We start from the raw sequence: 22,748 nt of genomic DNA on the forward strand, positions 1-22,748 counted from the left end.
GAATATTCTAATTTCCCCAAAACATGGTTTGTGAGCTTCTCTGAAAGTGTGTTTGACTTCAGTACAATCCCTTCACAACACCAAAACTGTCTACACACAAACTGCACCACTTTCTCTTCTGCTTGACCTGCTCTCCCCAGCTATTGTGAAAAGAAAGAAAAGGATGACCCTCTCCCGCCCTGCCGAGATGCAAGATTCGCACCATGTTCTCCACCGTACGCAGGTACTTGGCGCAGTGCACGTGCCCATTGTAGTCTGCAAGGTCGGCAGCCGTGTAGCCATCCTGGTCTCGGATGCCGGAGGTTCACGCCATTCACCACTAAGATTTGGCAACACTGCGTGGAAAGAAGAGAATAGGGGGAATGATGGCATCTCCATGAGCTTTTGGAGGCCAGGGGGTGGAGGAGAAGACAGGTAAAGGATCCAGGGCGACATTCTACTCGGTCTCCGTCTTCCTTTCCTGTAGCCCAAGGGTGGGAAGGTAGACACGGCTCTCCAATCAACTGCAACACTTATCATCCTCTCCCATCAGCTACAGAGTTACAGACGTCCGATACCTCTTTTAATGCCATGGCTCCTGGTTGAGTGAAGGGCGCCATCCATGAGACAGCATGGCTGAGGGACTCCCCATTTCAAACAAGCTAGGAATCCACTCCAGGTTTTCCTCCATGCTTTACAGGAGCTCTCCAGGGTGCTGGACCCGGTTCAGCTCCTGGGCTACCTCTAGTAAAATGTTGACTAAACCACGGGTGGATTCACAGCTCCCCTGAAATGGGAGTCACCATCCACCACTAATTCTAGTAGAGCAGTGATTCTCAAACTAGGGGTCCCGGATGTTCTTGGGCTGCAATTCTCAGAAGCTTTCACCACTTGCTGTGCTGGCCAGGATTTCTGGGAGTTGGAAGTTCAAGAAACCTCTGGAGGCCCAAGGTTGACAACCACTTTAGCACAGGATTCTGGGTCTTTCACCAAACTACAGAGCCCAGGATGCACGCCCACAGTGGTGGAAACAATTGAGCTTCCAAGAGGTTGTCATCAAACCACTAAACTGGGCCATACAACTACACTCCAGGTTTATTCCCATTTCACTGACTTTGTCTGGGTCGGCTCAGGTCTCCCACCTCCCAACGGCTCCCTGGTCATCCCGGCTCAAGGGGGCGCTAAGGGAAAAAACCCACCGACTCACCTCCAGCTCTCCGTTCTCCGGCCGCGTCGTGCAAGGGGGTCCCTCCCCAGTGGTCTGTGGTGATCTCCCCTCCGTGCAGCAGCAGCCAGCTGAGCACCTTGGCGTGGCCCCCGGCTGGCGGCGAAGTGCATGGCGGTGGCGCCGTCGTCGTCCTGCTCGGAGAGGCTGATGTCGGTGAAGCTCATCTGAGGACAGGGACGGAGGGAGAGAGAAACGGAGGGACCACTTTAGCTCTGCCCGTGTGCAGCAGAAGGCAAGCTGGAGGAAAGCCCTGGAGAAGCTGCTCTGAATTCCATGAGGAACGATGGAGCAGAAGCGTAACCACCTCACACATACATAGGAACTCTGTAGAGGGACCTGCTCCCCTAAAGGCACAACCTGAGGCCTTCGGGGGAGATTCCAGCTTTCGTTCCCTAAACTAGCCACGTTTGCTAGTCCTCATGTTTGCAAGCACATTCTTGAGAGCGCACGCAGAGTCACCAGTGCCTGGTGGAATCTCTGCCACTAGCAAAGGGCCGTAATGACCTTTCCAGGGTATTCGTTGCAGCTGCAGGCTGGACGTCCTTCCCAATCCCTGCAAAGCAGAATTCTGGGAATCAGTCCAAGGTGTGAATGGGGTGCCTCCAGTCCGTGGCCATCAGAGTCCCAGATAAGTACAGGGTCCAACAGGAGCAGAGCACCTCCGGGTGAAAAGGGCAACCAATGTGTGGGCAGCTCTCTGATATCACTTCTGGGATGCTGGGATTTTTACAACCTCGCTTGCAGCCTGGAGGAGCTGTGGCTTTTGGAGGAACTTTTTTCGGGATGACGGTGGCAGTCAATTTATCTGGCACTAACCAGTTCTTCCTTTCTGCCTCTGAATTCAAAGAGTGCCCTGCCTCTCTGCTCAGTGCTTTTTCTACTCTCTTGGAGTCTGTTGAGGGCCTTTCGCTGAAAGCAGTCATGTTTTCTCAATTTGCTGTTTAATCTGCTCAACAGTAAGTAAAGAAATTTTTTTTCTTCTTTCTCTCACGAATGTCTCAGCATGAACGACTGAGACTATAAGTGCCAGTTAATGAGAGAGAGAGAAAAAGTGATCTGCTAAGGGGATCTTGCAGCTATTCTGCTCTCTGAATCCCTGCACTTCTGCTACGTAGCTAGAGGAATTTAACCAAAATTTAAAACTCTGCGACAAAAGTTACAAAGGAAATGAAAAAAAAAATTAGACTGGGAAAACAGAAGGGAAGAATCTCTTGACATAAACTATGGTTCTCAACCCAAAAGAACTTCCCCACCTTTATTTACCCTCAGGCACAAACCCAGCCTGCAGGGGGCATAGCCATTCCTGCTCAAGCTGTCTCTTTCGGGCAGGATCCGTGCTCCCTTGGGCCCACCTTGCGCCCTGACGTTTGGATGCTCACCAGCCAAACGATGACGGTGTTGTGTCCCATCTGGGCCGCAGCGTGGAGAGGGGTCATCCCGTCATTGGCGCGTACGTGGGGATCCGCTCCGCAGTCCTTCACCAGATACTGGATGATTTCCAGGTGGCCTTCCTGGCAGGCTAAGTAAAGTGGCGTGGCACCATTCTTGGTTTGGGCAGTGACCGAACTGCAAAGAGGAGAAGGCGGAGGTGGCATTCAGACACGATCGTGAAGTCCCGAAGGTGGAGGAATTGCCCTTAGCTACTCCATGGATCCACATGTTTTTTTTTTCACTTCCAGATTTGACCATGGAAGGACCAATCATTTTAAGACAACTAAAAAAAAATCTCTCATCATCATGATCAGAAAATGACAGGTAACAAAGGAAATGTAACATGACAGCGGCCAGTGCTGAAGAGTTTGCACAAGCCGGCTGCATCGAACTAAACTCTGCAGCAAACAAAGGTGAGTTTTGCCATCTGGATCCGTATTCTACATGTGCCTGTTTTATTTCAATTCTGAATCAAAACCGAACTTGAAGCGTTTTTGGGGGTGGGTGAGTGGGATACTTCTCTCTGGTTTTGTTCTGTTTTGTTTTAATCCCCATTATTTCTTATTCTCCCAGTTCATGGAAAAGCATTCAGTTAGATCCTAAACATTCTCCCAGCCTCTGGAAATATTCAGGTGCTTTCCAAACATTGCCAGATTTGCCCTATTATGCACCAGACTAGATTTTTTTAAAAAAATCACCATCAGTTACATTTTGATCCCACCCTTTTTGCACGTATCCAGCTGGCTTGCGTTCAAGTCCATGGGGCCAGAATCCTGTGGCTACTGGCGTGAAGCTTTTGCAGAAGCCCCTGCAGTGAAGAAAGCTAACGAATGAAGGTGCATCCAGGTTGCGCATCCAGCTGCATGACCAGGCATGGGACTGAGCTGCGCTGCAGCGCATTGTCAATTAGCCACAATTAGCCAAGTCAGTCCTACAAACTGTACACAAACCTCAGTAGGATGTGTCGGAGTTTTTACAACCTCGCATGCTGCTGGTAGTTAGTTTGGCTGGGCGGGACCTTTCTGGCCTGGGGTCAATGTCATTCTATCCAGCCCTAGCCAATCATTTCTTGTCTGCCTCTGAATTCAAAGAGAGCCCCGCCTCTCTGCTGAGTGTTCCTTCTTCCCCCCCCCCGCTCAGTTCTCAAATGGTGTTCAGTCTGTTTTTTGTTTGCTGTCTGCTTTTAACGTTTGTTATTCTTTTTCCTACTAATGTCTCAGAGCCGCTGAGACCGTAAGTGGCAGTTAATGAGAAAGGGGTGAACGATCTGTGGAACTCGTCGCTATTATCTTCCGTGAGTCTCTGTACTTCGACTGCATAGCAAAGGAATTTTAACCAGAAATTCAAAACTGCAACAGGATTCTGGCCTATGAATTTTAAATAACCACCCTTTGAAACCTGCCCTTGTTAGTGAAGGGGGGGGGAGTGGATGATGCTTATTTATTTTTATTTTATTTATTTATTAGACTTTTACCCCGCCCCTCTAGACTATGTCTACTTGGGGCGGCTTACATTGATAAAAACACATCAATATAACATGCATAAAATCACAAAAAATACAATTATAACAATTAAATTCCAAACATTACCAGGATGGCATGACTTAAAAGAGAGAGAATATATATATATATATATATATATATATATATATATATATATATATATATATATATATATATATATATATATATATATATATATATATATATATATATATATATATATATATATATATATATATATATATATATATATATATATATATATATGAGAATTATTTTGAGCCTCGCCCCCTCCCCAATCTGCTATCCTGCCCATGTCTTGGTTATGGATGAGAGAACGGCTTTTCAAACAGATGAGGTCCTTACTTCCACAATTTAATTCTGAGTTCTCTTACTTGATTTTTCTGACATAGGCCCAGAAGCATATTGTGATGTTGGGACACTCATAATAACACTCCCCCCCACAAAAAAGTAGGGAGATGGGTTGACTTGTAGCATGCTTGCACCTCCTCAGGTAAGGAACGGGTCTTTTGTAAAGCTAACAACCCTGGATTGCCTTTTCAAGCCCAAGCCAACCTCTCCAATACTTTGCATGACATGACATGAGAAAGACTGGGGTGGGTTGGCTTGGGTTCGAACTGACAACCACCCATTAGATATTCCGAAGAACATATTGTTTCCGGGAAGTATCCTACCTCTGCCCCGAGAGACTATTATACGGACAGCAGCTAAGATCACAGACAGAGAGAAGCTGTTGCACGGTGCACCGCAAGCCATTTCCTGCCTCCTTGAGGCAGAGCTCTCCTGCAGGATCGTTAAGTTAATAAGCATGCTTAGAATAAGCTTCTTCCACCGGCTGTTTTTGGATGCTGCAATTTTGCAGTATTTTTAAATAAGCAGATTAGACCACAGGCCCTGTGCACACTGTAAACAGAAAAGGGCCCATGGCGGCTGTCATGAAATGTCAGAAACGAGAAAAAGGATCATAGCAAAACAGAGTCCATTTGTGGCGGGAGGTCCTACCGAACGTACGTAGCAAAGGGCCCAGGAAGGCCACGAGAGACGGTCCTTCTAAAATGGGAGGTCTGCTCAAATGGCAGGGTGGAAGGGAACCATTTATTACAGGAGAAAGATTGTCAAAAACCTCCTGTTGCTTCTAAATCTTCTTTTAGTAAAGCTTTTACCTACTGTTTTAATCTTTATATTTGAAGCATTTACAATTTGTAGCTTTTAAGACTGGTTTTAAATGATGTAAGCTGCCTTGGGTTCTTTTTTTTAAAGGCTAAAGACAGGATATCGATATTTTAGAGAAATAAATACATCAAAAAGAATCTGACTTTTCCAAACTCCAATCTGCAGTGATTCTGAGTCCGACACCCCTATTCTGACTTCAAAAACCGCACAATACAGGCAGCGTGTATTTAGACAAGGTGCTCCATCAGGTGGTGGACGGGATTGTCCTAGCACGGTGCTTTTCCTCACCTCCCTATTTTTCATTTAACATGCTTGTTTTTGTGATTGGTCACTGATCCCCAAAACAAAAGCAAATGTTTTTAATTTCATTTCAGAGTGGCAAATTATGACGTGACTAAAAACAATAGAACAATTTGGGGAGGGGGGGAAAATGGTAAAATCCAGGAAACGATCCATTAAGAAGCAGGAGCAACAGGTCCTCAGCATTCATTCCACCTTCTTTGCCAGGGAAGATTGCCAATTCTATGAATATCTCTTGAAGCAAGACAGCGGATGCTGTTCACAGCCTGAAAAACGCCTGGGTGGGCCAAGTCAGTCTTTCACTGGTGTTGTAAACCTCGAATGGCAAGTTTAATTCCTGGAATAAGAGGTGCTGGTCCTCAGGAAGGCCAGGTCCCCAGTATTGCTTTGCTAATCCGCCCCAAGGATCTGTAGCTTGCTGTTTAAATAGAGTCACCCCCAAAAGATCAGAAACCAAAGCACCCAGAGATAGGTCTGGCTCACCACCAGTCCAGCTGCGACAACAGGCCTGGGGAATCATCATCTCTTATCCTCTCCCCCTCCCGGATGCTACCAAGGGACATCTCAGAGAACAGTGGTGCCTCGCTAGACGATGATAATCTGTTCCGCTGAAATCGCGGTCTATTGAAAGCATTGTCTAGCGAAAAGCAAATCGTCGTCTAGCGAAAATCGGTTTGCGAAGCAGGGACCAAACATTGTCCAGCGAAATTCCCCCGTAGGAATCACTGTTTTGCGAAGCGCGATAGCAATCGCAAAAAGTCAATGTCTAGCGAAAATGTCTATCATGCAGGGTAACTATCTAGCAAGGCACCACTGTATATCCTTTCCACACCCCCAATCTATCCGGGGTGCTCTTCGCAAGCATTCCACGGGGTTATAATGGAAGCTTCCTGAATGAAAGGTTTTCTTGCCGAAAAACATCATCACGGCTTTTCACACCGGCCTGGGCTAAAGCTCTCGGGGAGCACCGTCCGTTTCTCAGCCCCACCCAATGCAAGGAGCTGACAGTTCTTTGCCTTGCGATCTCCGCTGCCACCTTTACTAAACCCGCCCTAAACGGCTGTTTAATTTTTTAAAAAGCAGAAGCAATAAATACGCAGCCCTGCTATCAAAACAGAGGCCGGGCCTTTCAATAATTCATCGCTGTAACTTTGAGAAAAGTAGGCTTGTGAAGAACGGGGGGGGGGGGGGAGAGAACCAGGGCTTGGCTGTTCAGGAAAACAGCACACCCTTCTGTCTGATGTCCCCCCCATCTATCTCTCTCTTTCCCCCTTTCCCCGTCTTCCTATCTCCCAAGACATTCAGAGCACAAATCATACCACCAAATGGACTTTGGTTCTAGGCTGCCTTGAGCACGTCTTTCTGGCCAGGTCTGGATACGAACTGAGGAGGGTGGCCCCAGCTCCTCTTTTAGGGAGACCTGTCCTCTAAATGGGTCCAAGTCTAATTCAGAGACCAAAGCCACGACGGATGAGAGAGATCTGGGGCAAGACGTTTGCCCCCAAGCAGCACCTTGAGGATAGGCTCACCAACAAGCACAAAGGTCATCTAGACTCTACCGTTCCCCACTGTAATCTTGTTTCAACTACAAATACTGATTTTGCATCTGGAGGTAGAGTAGGAACCTTGGATCTGCAGGGGATCGGTTCTAAGCTTTGTGGATGCTGAAACATGCGGATTATAGAGAACACTATACACAGCATGGTCTCTGACCCCCTCTAGTGGCCAGTTCTGGTACCTTCACCTTTAGAAATCTGTATTTCTAGGATTTTTCTTCTAATATTTTTAATATTTTCCCGACTGTGGATCAATGAATGAGCGGATACCGATCTCGCAAATAACAGGGTCCGGCTGTACTATATTTGTAAGTGCTTTCCCTAACACATTTTAATTCCTTATGATGAGCGATGAAATGGTCCCTGCCCTCCAGGGATATCACTAAAGCTTTTCAAGCCAAGTGAAATGCTCAATATATGGTTTATTGTTGCCATCCCTCAGTGAGGTTCCATGCCTGGGCAGGAATTTGAACCCGGATCCCTTGAGTCTGAATCAGTCACTTTATCCACTAGCTCTCTCTTTTTATTCCTGGCATTTACAAAAAGCAATTTCAGAGGTAAAGAGTCTTTTAAAAAAAAAAAAACACTTGTTATGTATCCGTAAACACTCTAATTCAGGGACATCATCGAAAGCCAAATAAAAACAGATATGTTTTTTATGACCGGGATGTATTTACTGGGAAATGTTTGTCTGCAACAATGGGTATCCAGCAAAAAAATAACTATCATGGTCACTAGCACATTTCTGTGTGAGTTTTCAGTAACAGCCACTTTCTGCTTGATGGGGGAGCCATGATGTGTTACTGTGTGTTGAGCAATTGGAGCAATGGGTCTACTCTAGTGGTTGGAACCTGTGATATCAAACAGGCAGGCCTCTGTGAGGACACAGGGGCGGGTAGGCAGGACCTGGGAGAGACATAAGCTCCTGTCTGGTTCAGATGACAGTGGAAGCAAATGAGGGGGCAGGTAAATGGATCTGGATTCGGAGAGCAGGATAGCTTCAAGTTCCTCAGAGTAGTCCACCCTTTTTTTCCTCTCATCAACGGGCACATACAGTCTCAGCCACTCACTCTGAGACATTAGTAGGAGAAAGAATAAAAGATTTGATTACTTACAATAGAACACAACCAACAGCCACCGGACAAACATGAGTGACTTTCAACAACAGATTTCAAGTAAACTCAGAAGTGAGGCAAAAAAGCACTGAGAAGAGAGGCGGGACTCCCTTTGAATTCAGAGGGAAGGAAGGAAGGATTGGTTAGTACTGGACAGACAGGCAGTCATCCCAGCCCGGAAAGGCCCCTCCTAGCCATACAAACTAAAGACAGCCTGCAAGGTTGTAAAAACTCCAACAGAAAGTTGGCCAACCAAGTAAATGGCTGTGAGGAGGGGAAGAGGTCTGTTTTTTAATAGTTTGACAAGCCTCCAATGATGCCCAGGAATCACAGTGTGGACTGTCACAGCCTCTAGATCTTGCAACGCACCCAATCTTACCAACAGTCTCTGTGACACTTTGGGGGCCTTTCCCCCAAGCCCAGCTTGGCTACTTGAGCTTTTGAAAAGCAGACTCTACCAGGAACCCTTTTTTTCCAGGCATTCCGGGGTGACTATAAAGGCTTGGGAAACTCAAAGGCTCAGGAGTCACGGTGCTGGTGCTCGCCTCCTGCCACACTCCCAACGGTATGGTGGGTCCCCATTCCATGCACCCACCAGCTCTCTCCTGGGCACAGCCAGTCCTTGGGACCGGTGAATGCCAGGAGACATCATCACCCAAGATCTAATACCAGTGAAGAAGCAGGAACTCTCCTGCCTTTGAGATCTGGATCCACCCCCTCTCTCTGTTCGCCATGTGAATGTTCTTCCCCCATCCTTATATCATTGCTAAGCCTTCATCCCATTGTTTTTAATCTGGATTCTTCTTCATTATAGGCCACCCTCCTGATCCTGCCTATATCTATAAAACCCGCTCATCCTCTCGTTCTCCCAGTTCACGCCACTGCCTTTAAGTCATCCCCGAGTGTGTCTGTACCTATAAAGTACGTGCGTCCATTGCTATCAGATTGCCTTGAAATACGAAGCCTTAAGAAAGGCCCACCACAGGCAACCTATGGAACGGACAGGGTTGGCATGTGTTCTCGTGGCTGCCGACGACACAAGTAACTTTTCCAGTCCCTGGGGAGCACACAAGCTGCTCCCTAGAGTGCACACACCAGAGATAACATCATTAAAGGATAGCTGTGGGTCGCTGTCAAGTCACACTTAAATTGGACTGGTGATTCATCTCGGATTAGACTTGTTTTTTTTTTTTTCAGTTACTCAACTCATGACTTGGAACCAACCATCACTCCCTTTTTTCGAGGGGGAGGGGAGAGCTCATTTTTAATTGAGACTTGAACTCGGGACTCGGTACCAAAGGCTTGCGAACATCCCTGCTTTTCACTCAGAAGGCAGCCCATGTCCAGTTGAACGATCGGGAGCGGGCCAGGGAGGTGCTGGACGTCGCGGCCAACGGCCCTGGGTGGGGGAAAGCCACTCTTTGCCGACAGCGGGTCTGTCCATGAGAGGAGGGCTTCGGGGGACTTAAAACACACACACATATATTAAAAAAACAGTCAATCAACCATGGCTCCAAAAACCTTGAAGGTGATAAAGAAATCCAAACAGCACAAAGAGGACTTGAACAAGGGGAGAACGCTGGGAGAGAAGGGGCCTGGAGAATCGGGTGGGAATGGAAAGGGCACATCCCGAAACCAGGCATGGCTGGCGTACTAGAGCCTCATGACACAGGGGTTCTACTGCAGGACTGCAGCCAGAACTCCGCTCTCAACCTGGGTTCAATCCCAGCTAATCAGCTCAAGTTTCACTCGGCCTTCTATCTTTCCGAGGTTGGTGTACTGAGTTGCTGAGGAGGGGGGGGGGCAAGGTGTAGCCTGCTTCGTTCGCTTGCAAACCGCCCAGAGAGTGCTTAAGCGCTGGAAGGCGGTATATAAGCAGCATGCTTTTGCTTTTTGCTTTTTACTACCTAGGGCCACCGTGGCAGGGCAGGAAGAAGGGAGGATGGGCCATTTTGTTTCCCCAGCAAGTTGTGTGGGTCGCGGGGGGCTTGAACGTGGTGGTCTCAAGTCCAACATGGTCATCAGGGTGCGCTCTGTCTCTCTCTCTCTGATATTCTTTTTCCATTGATTCATTCTTCATTGGAAGCCTGCAGGTGGCTCTTTTGTCCTGTCCCTGGGTGTGTTGCTTTATTTACTCAAACTGGCAAAGGTCTGGTTTCACCTACTGTGGGGCAGGTGGTGGGGAGGTGGGGGCCACCCCGGGTCTCGTTGTACGTAGATGTCTAAGCTGCACTCAGAGCAAAGGAGGGAGCATAGCGGAAGCACAGACCGGCCACAGAATAGTGGCGCTGGGTTTCGGAGTCTGCTTAGAGGTCTGGTCTCCCTAACCCTCAGCATCGCCTTCGGTTCGGACCCAGAGTTTTCCCCTCCCCTGTGATGAGGGAGGGAGGGAGGGAGGGAGAACATATGGATGGGCGGGCGGGCGGGCGGGCGGGCGGGCGGGCGGGCGGACGGACGGACGGACGGACGGACGGACGGACGGACGGACGGACGGACGGACGCGGACGGACGGACGGACGGACGGACGGACGGACGGACGGACGGACGGACGGACGGACGGACGGACGGACGGACGGACGGACGGACGGACGGACGGACGGACGGACGGACGGACAGACAGACAGACAGACAGACAGACAGACAGACAGACAGACAGACAGACAGACAGACAGACAGATAGATAGATAGATAGATAGATAGATAGATAGATAGATAGATAGATAGATAGATAGATAGATAGATAGATACCAGGACCACAGGGGTGGGGGTGGGTTGCTACCTGAGAAAAGCAATCTGGTGGTCCTGACCCAAGTATTGAGATCCATGTAGCTGGAGAACCAGACAAAATCTCGGGATATCCAGCAGACTAACAGATGTCCTTGCACTTAAGTTTGGGGGGGGGGGCTGGTACCTCCTCCAAGACTCCATGAGTACCATTGACAGGCATGCGAAGGGAACTTTGCTTTTGCTAGACCTCTGGAATCCGGGCTCCTTTGGCCACCCCCTGGAAAGTTTCTACCCCAAGAGATGTGACTTGGAACCAAAGCTGGGGTTTCCTCCATGGAAATGGCCCAGCCTGTGCCATTTTGGGCAGTGGTGGGCACTCGCCCCCACAGACATAAAAGCACAGCTGACCTTTCCCCCCCCCCCCCCCACCGTATGGATCACAACAGAAATCCTAGCCGTGTTATCTATGCCATTTACACAAAGGGCAAAATCCGTGCCCAGTCAAAAGAAACAATCAATGAGAAGATAATATGACATAGAAAAAAAAACCCATCAAATTAAAATGAACAATTTTAAGGGGCAATGCCTGCAAGAATCCATGGGGCAGAGTAGTTAAGGCCATAGGAGAGGAGACCTGGGTTCAAGGCCACGAATCTTCCTGGGTGACCCCTGGGCTGTTACACTTGGAGGTCGGTGGTGATGAAAAAAGTATGGAGGAAGAAAGCCACATAAGCCACCAGAGGGGAGCGATGGCACATCAATGGGGGGAAAAGACCCAGAGATGAATCTTGGATGAGAACAGAAGCTGAGAGGAAGAGGAGCTTAACTCCGGGTGCAGATCGGGATTTTAATATTTTTTTAATCTCTCTAATGAACAATAATCTCTCCGAGGCCTATTATCTGCTAATCAGGGCAATGGGGCCCCATCCTAAACCCATCACGGCCAATTTCAACCTCCTCCGCCATGGGGCAGATTAATCCCTGCATCATCTCTGCTCCTTTCCCCTCCCCCCCAATCTCATTCTCCCCCAACTTCAGCCCGTCTCTCCCCCCCCCCCGGGAAGACAGAGAGGGCTCGGGAGCATCCGGGAGGCTGAGCCCTCCAATAAATGCCATGGCCATCTGGCATCTTCCGGTCCCCAAGGGGGCCTTGCCACGGGTGGCAGATGCTGGAAGGGGGGAAGGGGAGGGGAGACATTCCTGTGTTTAGCGGAATCTCTCATCCTGTCTGGGCTGCATTCCAAAAGGGTCACCAGACCATTGGGTCAAGCCACGGAGCCAAAGCGTGGGCCATCTTTAGGCCTCACTGGGTGGCCATGGTCTCTGTCTGCGTGGCCCGGCTGCATCAGAAGAGCCCCAGGACGGTCGTGATGAAGGGTGATGGATGGTGAGACTTAGAGGATACTGGTTTGGGTCTGCAGTTCATTCCAGAGAAATGCTTTGTGGAGTCACTAGACAGACAGACAGACAGACAGACAGACAGACAGACAGACAGACAGACAGACAGACAGACAGACACACACACACACACACACACACACACACACACTGTCCCCCAGAAAGACAGACAGTTGGGTCCTAGATCAAACCCACCCTGCTGAGAATCGGAAAATGGCGAAACTGGTGTTGTCGTACGTTGGGCCCATCCTGGGAAGACAAGACAAAAGCGTGAGCAAAATGGGAAGGCAACAGGAAAAGAGGGAAAGTCCTAGCGTGAGATAGATTGGCTCCATAAAGGAAGCCATGACCTTGAGTTGGCCAGCTGTAGGACATTTGTGAGGTCATACGTTCAGAAGGTCTCCATAAGTCAGAGGTGTCTTGGTGACACATAATATAAAGTCCCCAAAGAACTATGAAACTTTGGGGGGGGGGACTTAGGGTCAGGCGTACGCGTACATGAACACACGCCTTCTCCCTCTCTTGTTCTGTCTCTCTCTCTCTCTCATTGATGCTACCAAGAGGACCCAATTGAGGAACAGACTGGTAATTTTATTTTATTTTTTTCCTACCATTTAAAACGCAGCAGCAAGGAGCCGGTTGATGGTCAGGGTGGAAAAGCTAATCAAGACAAATTCTTTGCTGTCAAGTCCCCAGAACCTGGAAATCACCTTCTCGGGGGCAGAAGCAGATGAGACAGCGTCCCAAATTAGAAGGTGACAAAACATCATCGCTCTAAAGTGTCATTCTTCAAAGCGGCTGTGCTTTGCCCAATCTGAGATGTAGGGGAAGCCTGTCATTTACTTCCCAGTAACAAATCAACAAAAGCAAGAAAAAACAAGCTAATTTGCCGCAGCAACATCACTGGAGGACAGTCCAATGTCCTTTGCTACTTAAGTCAGCTTTGTTTCTAATTACGAAGCCGCAGCCTTGTAGGTTTTGTCTTTGGGGAGGGAGAGGTTGAGAGACAGAAAGTGAGAGTGAAGTTATGACCGTATAGGGTTTCTCCGTTTTCTCACAAATCTCTGCATCACATGTAAGCCCTGTAATTCCAGTCAAAGGATGGCCGATTGGCCGGCGGAGAAGAGGACATCCGGGTCTCCGTGCGCGCCTTGCAGCCCTCTGGACAAGACTCAAGCCAGTCTCCTGGAAAGCTGCCGCTGCAGTGATAAGCTCTATCTCTGCCATTCACAGGCGCCTCTGGCAGACCAAAAGAGCCGCCAGATTTACAGCTGGGTGCCCAACCCTGGCGGGCAGAGGGAGGGCCGTAAATCAGGGCCTGGCAGGCCTGTCCTATTCTCCCAGGCCCCAGAGAGCTTTGCAGGGGCTGTCGAGGGATGGTGCAGGATCAGACGGCGATCACAGGTGGGGCACATCAGCTGGCATAACAAGACAGAGAATGGGGGGGTGGCAAGGGTGTTTCTTCTTCTTCTTCCCACAGGGGTTTTCTATACAAGTATTAAAGGAGGCAGTTGAGTCCAATTTCAGAGGTGCTGTGAATCCATGCCAGGTTTTGCTTTGTCCTTTAGAGGAGCGATCCACGGCATGGAACCTATTTGGGAGACAGGCTTTCAGCACCTCGGACAGCTCCTTGCACAGGGCAGGCCAAAACCCTACCACTTCTGAACTGGACTCCCCCACTCCTATGAACACCCGCCCTGCCCCGGCTAGCTTCACTGACCACATGAGATCACGCGTGTTCTGGTGGTTACAAAATGGATCCGTGTGCAGCCATCGTCCGGGTGGCAGTCTCTTGTTCCCCAGGGAAGTTAGCAACAGAGCGCCAGTGGCATGGGAGAGGCTTTGAGGAGGAGGCACCCCCTTTTTTTCTACTCTGTTCCAAATCCAGTTTTTACATGCAACAGTCTGTATTTGCATAACCCCAACCTGTGGTGCTACAAACTTGCCTGCATATTTGCATCCATCTCACCTAAGCCGTGATCTTTGTTTTTCTGTCTCCTATATCTGTTGTCCTCTCCCAGCTCCTGTCCTCCCAAATGCCCGCCCACCCAAAAGCCTAGAAAAGAAGCCTTCATGGCTGCTAGGATCTTAGAACTAGAGATTCGTAAAGTTGGAATGGACACCGGGAGGTCATCCAGTCCAACCCCCTGCAAACACAGGGATTCCCCCCCCCAGCACAGAATTCTGCAGCTCACACAGCATGTACCTGTTGGCAAGCTCCATTGTACTGTATATGCCTTAGCTTCCCTCCACATCTCCGAGATGGCTTGCTTACTTATTTAAGTCTCTCCATGAGATCGCCGTGAGCAAACAAAACACTTGATGACCTATAGCAGCAAGCCAGCATCACCACCACGTATCAATGAGCTTATGTGATGTTATGCAAAAGTGTGCCACCTTCTGTCCCCCTTTCTGGGATGCACATCCCCTTTCCGGTGATGATCCCGCTGGCAATGGGATAGTGGACTCAAGTACCATAGGATCCACACACGAGCACTATTTGATTCACGAGGGATTGGGCTGTGACCTCAATCCCAGTAGTAGCTGGGTGAAAGATGGATTTCCCCAGCCACAGTGAAAAGTGGCAATCAATCTCTGTCGCCATGCAAAGCATTTAAAAATGGTCTCAGCCAGGCCATTAAGACCCATTGGCTTTGCAAAAGACCTGTTCCTTGAGTCCCAGGGCAATGCCATGCCCAAAGCAGGCACAAAAGAAGGCGTCCCCGGGCGATGTGCAGGCGCAGGAGCAGATCTGGCCTTGTCCCATGTACACCCAAGGGTGGCACAGGAGACCAGCTCCCAGGAGAACCCCAGTACCCTCCAACCGCTCGGAGGGATTACAGTGGACTGGAGCAATCGTGGCAAGAAGAGGCGGTGGCTGGCCAAGCTGGATGCCGCCTCTCCCCTCGCCCCGCTGATTGGCACCGGCCAAGCTGATTAAGCATTAACAGGACAAAGCCTCCAGATTGAAGGCCGGCCGGCCCTTGGTACTGATCAGGTTTGAAAGCTGGCCGATTAGGAACCGGATTAGACAACCGAAGGCTGACGAGCCCGCCTTGGAACATCCCTCCGCCACTGCCACTCCCCCTACCTACAAACCCCACCGTGCAGAAAGACCACAACCTCAGTAGGGGTGTAACACCACTCATGGCATCACCAGGAATACACCCCCCCCAATTCATTTAATCATGAACCCATCTGGCAGTAGGCAGGTAGGTTGCCTTATCATGGGGTGTAAAATAGGGGTCAGGAGAAGTTCCGGCCATCTGGGTCTGCACAAACCACCTCTTCCATGAGCTCCTTTTCACAAAGCTTGATAGCTGGCTTTTGACCCCAGATGTCTGGCACCCAAATTCGCCATCCCTGGGAATAATGATGCTCAGCACCCTTTCATCATCATCTCTCTCTGTGTGTGTAACCTGGGAATACCACACACTGCCACCTGAGGGTGGATGCTCAAAAAAAAGTTGTTGTTTTGAAACAAACCAAAACTTCCCAGACCCTATTGTGACTCAAGGAGAGCATCCTTTCGACATTGGGGCTCCGTGGTGCTAATCCATTTCAGAAATTAGCAAGATGAGCTAGTTCAGCCAGCCCATGACATGTTTTGCAATTTCCTCAAATCAGTATCCAAAGGAATGGCACTTTGCCCTCACCGCTGTAAAATACCATTCTCTCTCTCTCTCTCTCTCTCTCACACACACACACACACACACACAGAGAGAGAGAGAGAGAGAGAGCACCTTTCCATATGGGTCTGTGCGAGGGAAGGGAAGGCCCTCCCTGTGACTAAGCATTGGGGTTGGGGGGGGGGGAACATGCAACTGGTAAGCCACATGTCACAACCCAGCATATCTCAGCACCAGAGCCATATCTGAAAAAAAAAGCCCTTGGGCTGCCGAGATTGCCCACCACTTCTCTACATCCCCAGCACTCCTCCCCTGCCGCCCAATTTTATCTCCCCCACATTTTCTTTTGGTTCAAAAATCCCCTTTGTGAACCCCAAGAGAGCAACATGGGGCCATTTTGCTATATTCTGAGCCCCCACTCTCTCCTGGAGAATCCTCATAAGCCCCATTTTTAATTTTTTTTTTGAAAAACATTTCTGGCCACTAGAGGGAGCAAGAGTGCTATTTCTGTTTTTTTTAAAAAAAACACTTTTCATTAAAACAATTTTCTAGTTCACAAAGACATATGGAAGCATCCTTTCCAACACACGACCACCTCAATATGACAAATTTTGAAGCTCATTTTTGATAAAAATTAAACGTGCCGCTTCAGGCTGCTGGCCGATCTGAAAACAGCCCTCGGCCCAGCTGAGATCGCTCCCAGCTGCTTTACAACCCAGACACTGTGCTAGCTTGATTTCCTCACTTCCCTTGTGGCTTTGGAAGGATGAACTACCTCGAGGGCCTCTACGTAGGGACCCATCTTGTTCCTCAGCTTACAGACCTTTGACACAATCTTTCAATCACAGAGGTAGGCAGAGGGGGTCCTCCAGATGAGTTGGGACTCCAGTACCCATAACCCCCCACATTTGGCTATTCTGGATAAGAGGGGAGTCACAGTCTAAAACTGGGCACATCCCCACACTCCTGAGCCGAGGAGACAGGCCCTTTGAAACATGTCATCCAACACTTCCCCTGGTTTGTGACCCTCCGAGGTGCCCATTCTGTGGGGCTTGATTATAAAATGAGAACGATGCGTATCGCTTAGAGGTTACTTGGGCAAAAGATGAGGCAGTGGCAGAGGAGAGAGATGTCGCCTCGGGCACCAGGAACCCAAATTCGTAATTCTGATTTAAAAGTCAAATCCAAAAATGTACTGCTCAGTGGTTTAGATCTCTGGCTGGAGAGCCAGGGGTCATGAGTTCGATTCCCCCACTGGGCCTCCTGCAAGTAGAGCCAGCCGATGTAGCCTTGGGAAAGCTGCATAGACCCAGGGCGCCCCTAGAGGAAGAGAAGGGTAAACCACTTCTAAGTACTCTCTCTCTCTCTTCAGGAATCAAACAGAGACTTCTTTGCAAACGTCTGATTTCTCAAACACTTGCCTGAATTATGTCTCTCCAACACTATTGTCCTTTCTTTTCCAATCATGGCTTGACTCTATGATCTGTTTTTATTTTATTTCCCCCTCCGCCCCCCCCATCCAATCAATTCTGACTTAAGGTAACCCGTTTCAGGGTTTTCCTAGATGGACCGTCCTCAGGCGCTGCTTCCCCTTCCCTTCTTCTGGGGCCACCTTGGGACTGTGCAACTGGCCCGAGGCCACCCAGGCTGGTTTTTCTGGAATGCCCAGTGGAGGACTGAACTCCCAACCCCCTGTCTCCACAGCCACAGACCTAACACACTGAGCTCTCCAGCCAGCAAGGGCTGTTTTTGACCTCAGACATTTCACCAGTTGTTCTTGTGGGACATCAGCTCAGAGCAAGAAAGGTTAAGGCAGTGGTCCCCAACCTTGGGCCTCCAGCTGATCTTGGACTACAACTCCCAGAAGCCTTCACCACCACCTCTGCTGGCCAAGATTTCTGGGAGCTGAAGTCCAAGAATATCTGGCGGCCCAAGTTTGGGGACCACTGGGTTAAGGGAAAGGAAGAAGGCAGAGATGATCAGGGGGTCTCATCAAACCACACTCTGAAACCGACCTTAATCCCAGAATGCCAGCTGGCCAGCTGTTTCCACCACCTTGCAAATGTGCAGATAAATGGGCTGTGACCCTTCAGCACAGAGTTCACAAATTTTGGTTAGTGGCCCGTCAGTTGTCTTCCCAAGATAAATGCCTTGGGCTAGTGTCCCAGCCAAGCTCAGCTAAAAAAGAGGGGGGAAATGTCCTATTACGCCTGAGAGGATTGTGTATTCCACATGAGCCTGCTTTCATCCCAGTTCCACCAGTTGCCCCAGTTTCCTTCTGATGTGGAATCTGCTTGGCTTTTCTGGGGGGGGTGGAAATGAAGGGGCAAATCCCTTCAGATGTGCTAGCCACTGGCCACATGGGCTGGCAGAGAGAGGTGCTGTTCATATCCACACATCTGGAGGGCAGGGGACAGCAAAAGGCTTGTTTTTATCATACACAGAGGAACCCCCCCTTTGTTACTACATGAAATGCTAGCGGAAAACCACAAAACCAGCAAGCATGACACTTAGGAAAACATTGCCAGTGCCGGGGCAAGCCTGCATCTCATGTCCACCCTCAGAGGAGGTTGCCAGCACGCCTAGGCAGCAAAGACTGAACACCGACTCGCACACAGGTCCATTAGATGGACTCCATATATGTCTGGGGTTTCAACTCAGGAACATTATGTTATTTCTTGATCAAAAGTCTAGAAAATGCTGGAATAGATTGGGTTCCATTAAATGAGTTCCAATAAAATCAAGGCCGAAATCCCGCATAGAAGCTTAAATGTTTAAATCGAGGCTATCCTATTTTGGACACATGAATGAGAAAACAGGATGCTCTTGAAAAGACAATAATGTTGGGAAAGGTTGAAGGCAGCAGGAAAAGAGGAAGACCCAATATGAGATGGACTGACTCCCGAAAGGAAGCCACAGGCTAGAGTTTACAAGGGCTGAGCAGAACTGTTAAGGAGAAGATCATTTGGAAACCACTCATTCACGGAGTTGCCCTGTCAGAGGCAACTTGACAGCATGTAAGTCCAATGATGCCCAACATCGTTGGAATGACAGATTCCATCATCCCCAGGCAGTACAGCCAAAGGTCAGGAATTCTGGGGAGTGAGATCCATTAACCAGCTTCTCTAGAATCAGGGACTGCCTTGTTTTCATTCATTAGTAAAATGTTCCAAGAGGGCCTTTGGCTGAAGGGCAGGGTAGAAGTGTGAGAAATAAAACAAATAGACGGAATATCCCATATATTTCAGTCTATACGACTATACTTTTGTCTAAAATCTTTAGAGTAAAAATTGAGGGTCGTCTTATACATGGAAGTAAGCTGAGGAGAAAAAAACAAGTGGAGGGCAAAGCAGGGATCAAAGCGATCCTGCAGCGCTTTGATCCCTTTCCCTCTACACTTGCTTAGCAAAAGGAAAGCAGGGATCAAAGTGCTGCAGGATCACTTTGATCCTTGCTTTCCCCTCTGCTTGCTAAGTCCCAGATCAAAGCAATCCCTGTATAAGGGGGAAAGGGATAAAAATGATTGTGCAGTCATGGAATTGATTTGATCCCTTTCCCCCTCCTTCTGCTAAGCCAGTGGTACCCAACCTTGGGCCTCCAGATGTTCTTGGACTTCAATTCCCAGAAATCCTGGCCAGCAGAGGTGGTGGTGAAGGCTTCTGGGAGTTGTAGTCCAAGAATATCTGGAGGCCGAAGGTTGGGGACTATCATACTAAGCCATGCGGGGCTTAGCACAAAGGAAGAAAGCAGGGATCAAAGCCATCCTGCAGCACTTTGATCCTTTTTACCCTGAATTTGCTAAGTCCCACTTAGATTTCTTAATTTTGGGTTCAAAAAGTGGGCGCGTCTTATACATGGAAGCATCTTATACACGGAAAAAATATGGTATAAATGCATTCTAATTGTGTGTGGAGGACAGGGATAGAATTGACCCCTGCAATTTTCCCTGCAGAAATGCACCCACAGAGAGGACAACATATATACACCTGGAGTGGCAGGTCCCGCCCCTTCGATGCCTCCGTCCAGGTCGCTGGTGGCCCCTGGGGATCCGGTTGCAAAGGGCCGGTAACCGAGCCCAGCGTCAGGCTGTCTGCGGGAGATGCTGTGAACACGAAGTCCTTACCTGGCGGTAAATAATTCATTCCCTCCCCAAGCGAAGGAGGCCAGGTGATCCCAAGGGAAAGCAAGCTGAAAGGGACAGAAGCGACTGTGACCAGGAAGGTCCCCACCCCACCCCCCGGGCGTGATCCTGGGTTAATCAAAAAACTACTTAAACCTAGGAAGCGTCTTGAGCTGTGACGGTCGGGTTCCCACACCGAAGAGAAAGCGGGGCGGGCATGAGTTTGAAAACAGTCCAGATCCTGGATCCAAGGGAACCCAGGATAAATTCACAACAAGAACTCTCCCCGAATACGACTGTGGCACCTTTGAGGGAAGCCCTTTTAACTTTATTTATTTATTTATTTAATTTATATGCCGCCCACACTACCCAAAGGTCTCTGGGCGGCTTACAGCATTTAAAATACAATAAAAATATGTACAATTAAAATACAATTAAAATATATATAAAATTGCCATCAGACCCAGAGTTAATATTATTTCAGTTAAAAGCCTTCTGGAACAGGAAGGTTTTGACCTGGCGCCGAAATGTCATCAGTGTCGGCGCCAGACGAATCTCAGTCGGGAGGGCATTCCATAGTCTGGGGGCAGCTGCCGAGAAGGCCCTTTGTCTACAAGCCATCCCTCTTACCTCCTTGAGGGATGGCTCTTTCAAAAGGGCCCCCTGGCTAGATCTTAACTGCCGGGTAGGCTCATATGGAAGGAGGCGGTCCTTCAGGTATCCAGGGCCCAACGTCCCATGGATTCGAACCCACTGCTTTCAAAAGAATTGCAGTACAGGGACATCCATAGTAAAATGAACGGGTTTGTCCGAAAGGGGCCATGATTCGGGACCGTCATGATCTTAGTAGGCAAAGACAGCAACATTTCTGAACGCTGGAGGAATTCAGCACATTGTCCCTTCACATACCATTTTTCGTGCGCTTCTTTCACTTTTACTCAAGACCAGCACTTGGCCTGACCTTTCTCCAATTTCACCACAATCATTCAATTCATCTCTCATTCTCAGAATCCTTAGCCAGAATTTCAAGAATTTTCATTTTCTTTCTCGTTCTCTCTTTCCCCCTCCCCCTTTCGGGCCGGTTTTGGATTTTAATGCAGAGAATCTGCGCAATCTCAGCCCCCAGTGTTTGTTCCTTTCCACCTGTGGCCAGATTTATTTATTTTTTTAAATTAACTTATATGCCACCCACTCTACCCAAAGGTCTCTGGGCGGCTTACAACAATTAAAATACAATAAAAAGATAAAACAATTAAAATTAAATTAAAATACAATTAAAATACAATTAAAATGGATACTCTAAAAATTGCCATCAGGACCCACCATTGATATTGTTTCAATTAAAACCCTTCTGGAACAGGAAGGTTTTGGTCTGGCACCGAAATGTCATCAGCGTAGGTGCCAGGCAAATCTCAGATTCCTTCTTTTCCAGAGAAAACACGACAAAGGTGGATAGAGAAAGAGACAGACACTGTCTCCCTTGATTCATCTGTATCCTGACTTTCCATTTAAAGCAAGCACCCACTGCCGTCACCAAAAATAAATAAAACGTTTTAAAAATCCACAATTTAAAAAAATAAATAAATCCATAGACTAAGGAGCAGACATAGAAACAAACCGGGTCATATTTTGGCATCAGATCTTTGTTTCTGAGGGTGGATGAGACATCATAAGAGTGAACGGGAGGAAAAGATACTTGATAGAAAATGTTTCCAGCGCTAGGAGATATTCGCCAAACCAAAGCGCAAGAGCAGGTCCTCAACCATCCAGATAAAAAATGGAGAAAACAAAACTCACAAACAGACCGAATCCTTGTGTTTAACTTACAAGGCAACCGTAGACACCAGTTGCTAAAAGCCACCGATCTCAACAGTGATCTTACTCCAAAGTAAGCCTGGCTAGGCCTACAGCCTCACCCTGATTCCACAAGTCTACGGGAAAATATAAAAAGTGTGATGGAGAGTGAAAGGTAACCAAATCTGTTTAACTTGTTATAAACACCGTCAGCAGAATCTTAAGAACTGCCACCCGTTCAGAAGATTCTTATGTGCATAAAGACTGTTCAACGAAAAATTCATTGTATTGTGGTGTTGTCGTCTTTTATGGGCATCCTTTTTTATTGGCCCTTAAGTCATATCATCGCACAGACCCCTCTGAGGAGGCTTGGAGGATTATATGACCTCAAGACCAGAGGAAGAGTAATGCCAGACTCGAGACATTTACACCCCATCACAACCACAGAACAATATAACCAACAAACTCTAGGAAGAATTTAAAAATATCCCTTCCCGCCCCATATAAAGATAAAATCAAGTCTTTAAAAACTAAACCAGGGGCAACTGCCACCTGGAGTTGACCCCATCCAACCCCTGGGATTTACGCAACTCAACAGTTTCCCTGCTTCCTTGGGTCTACTCTTTTTGGGACTAAGAAATGGACGCTGAATCCAAATATTTAGAACGTGGATTATCTCTGGGAGGGATATCCTCCTTTCGAAGCAGAAAATGTGTTAAGGACATTTGTATTTTGCATATTCTATTTGTCTGCCTGCATGGCAGTGTCAGTCCGT

The 22,748-nt window shown here is 48.4% G+C and overlaps 1 protein-coding gene across 1 annotated transcript in view; it reads right to left on the bottom strand.

Moving 5' to 3' along the window:
* Nucleotides 1-22,748, bottom strand: part of LOC110082452 (espin) — a 93,519-nt gene that overhangs the window by 55,533 nt on the left and 15,238 nt on the right. Inside the window, 6 exon segments of the mRNA XM_072977737.2 lie at nt 203-298; nt 300-335; nt 1,187-1,204; nt 1,206-1,295; nt 1,297-1,371; nt 2,587-2,773. Coding sequence (XP_072833838.2) covers nt 203-298; nt 300-335; nt 1,187-1,204; nt 1,206-1,295; nt 1,297-1,371; nt 2,587-2,773 — 502 coding nt within the window.

Source organism: Pogona vitticeps, chromosome 7, assembly GCF_051106095.1.
Source record: "Pogona vitticeps strain Pit_001003342236 chromosome 7, PviZW2.1, whole genome shotgun sequence".
Taxonomy (NCBI): domain Eukaryota; kingdom Metazoa; phylum Chordata; class Lepidosauria; order Squamata; family Agamidae; genus Pogona; species Pogona vitticeps.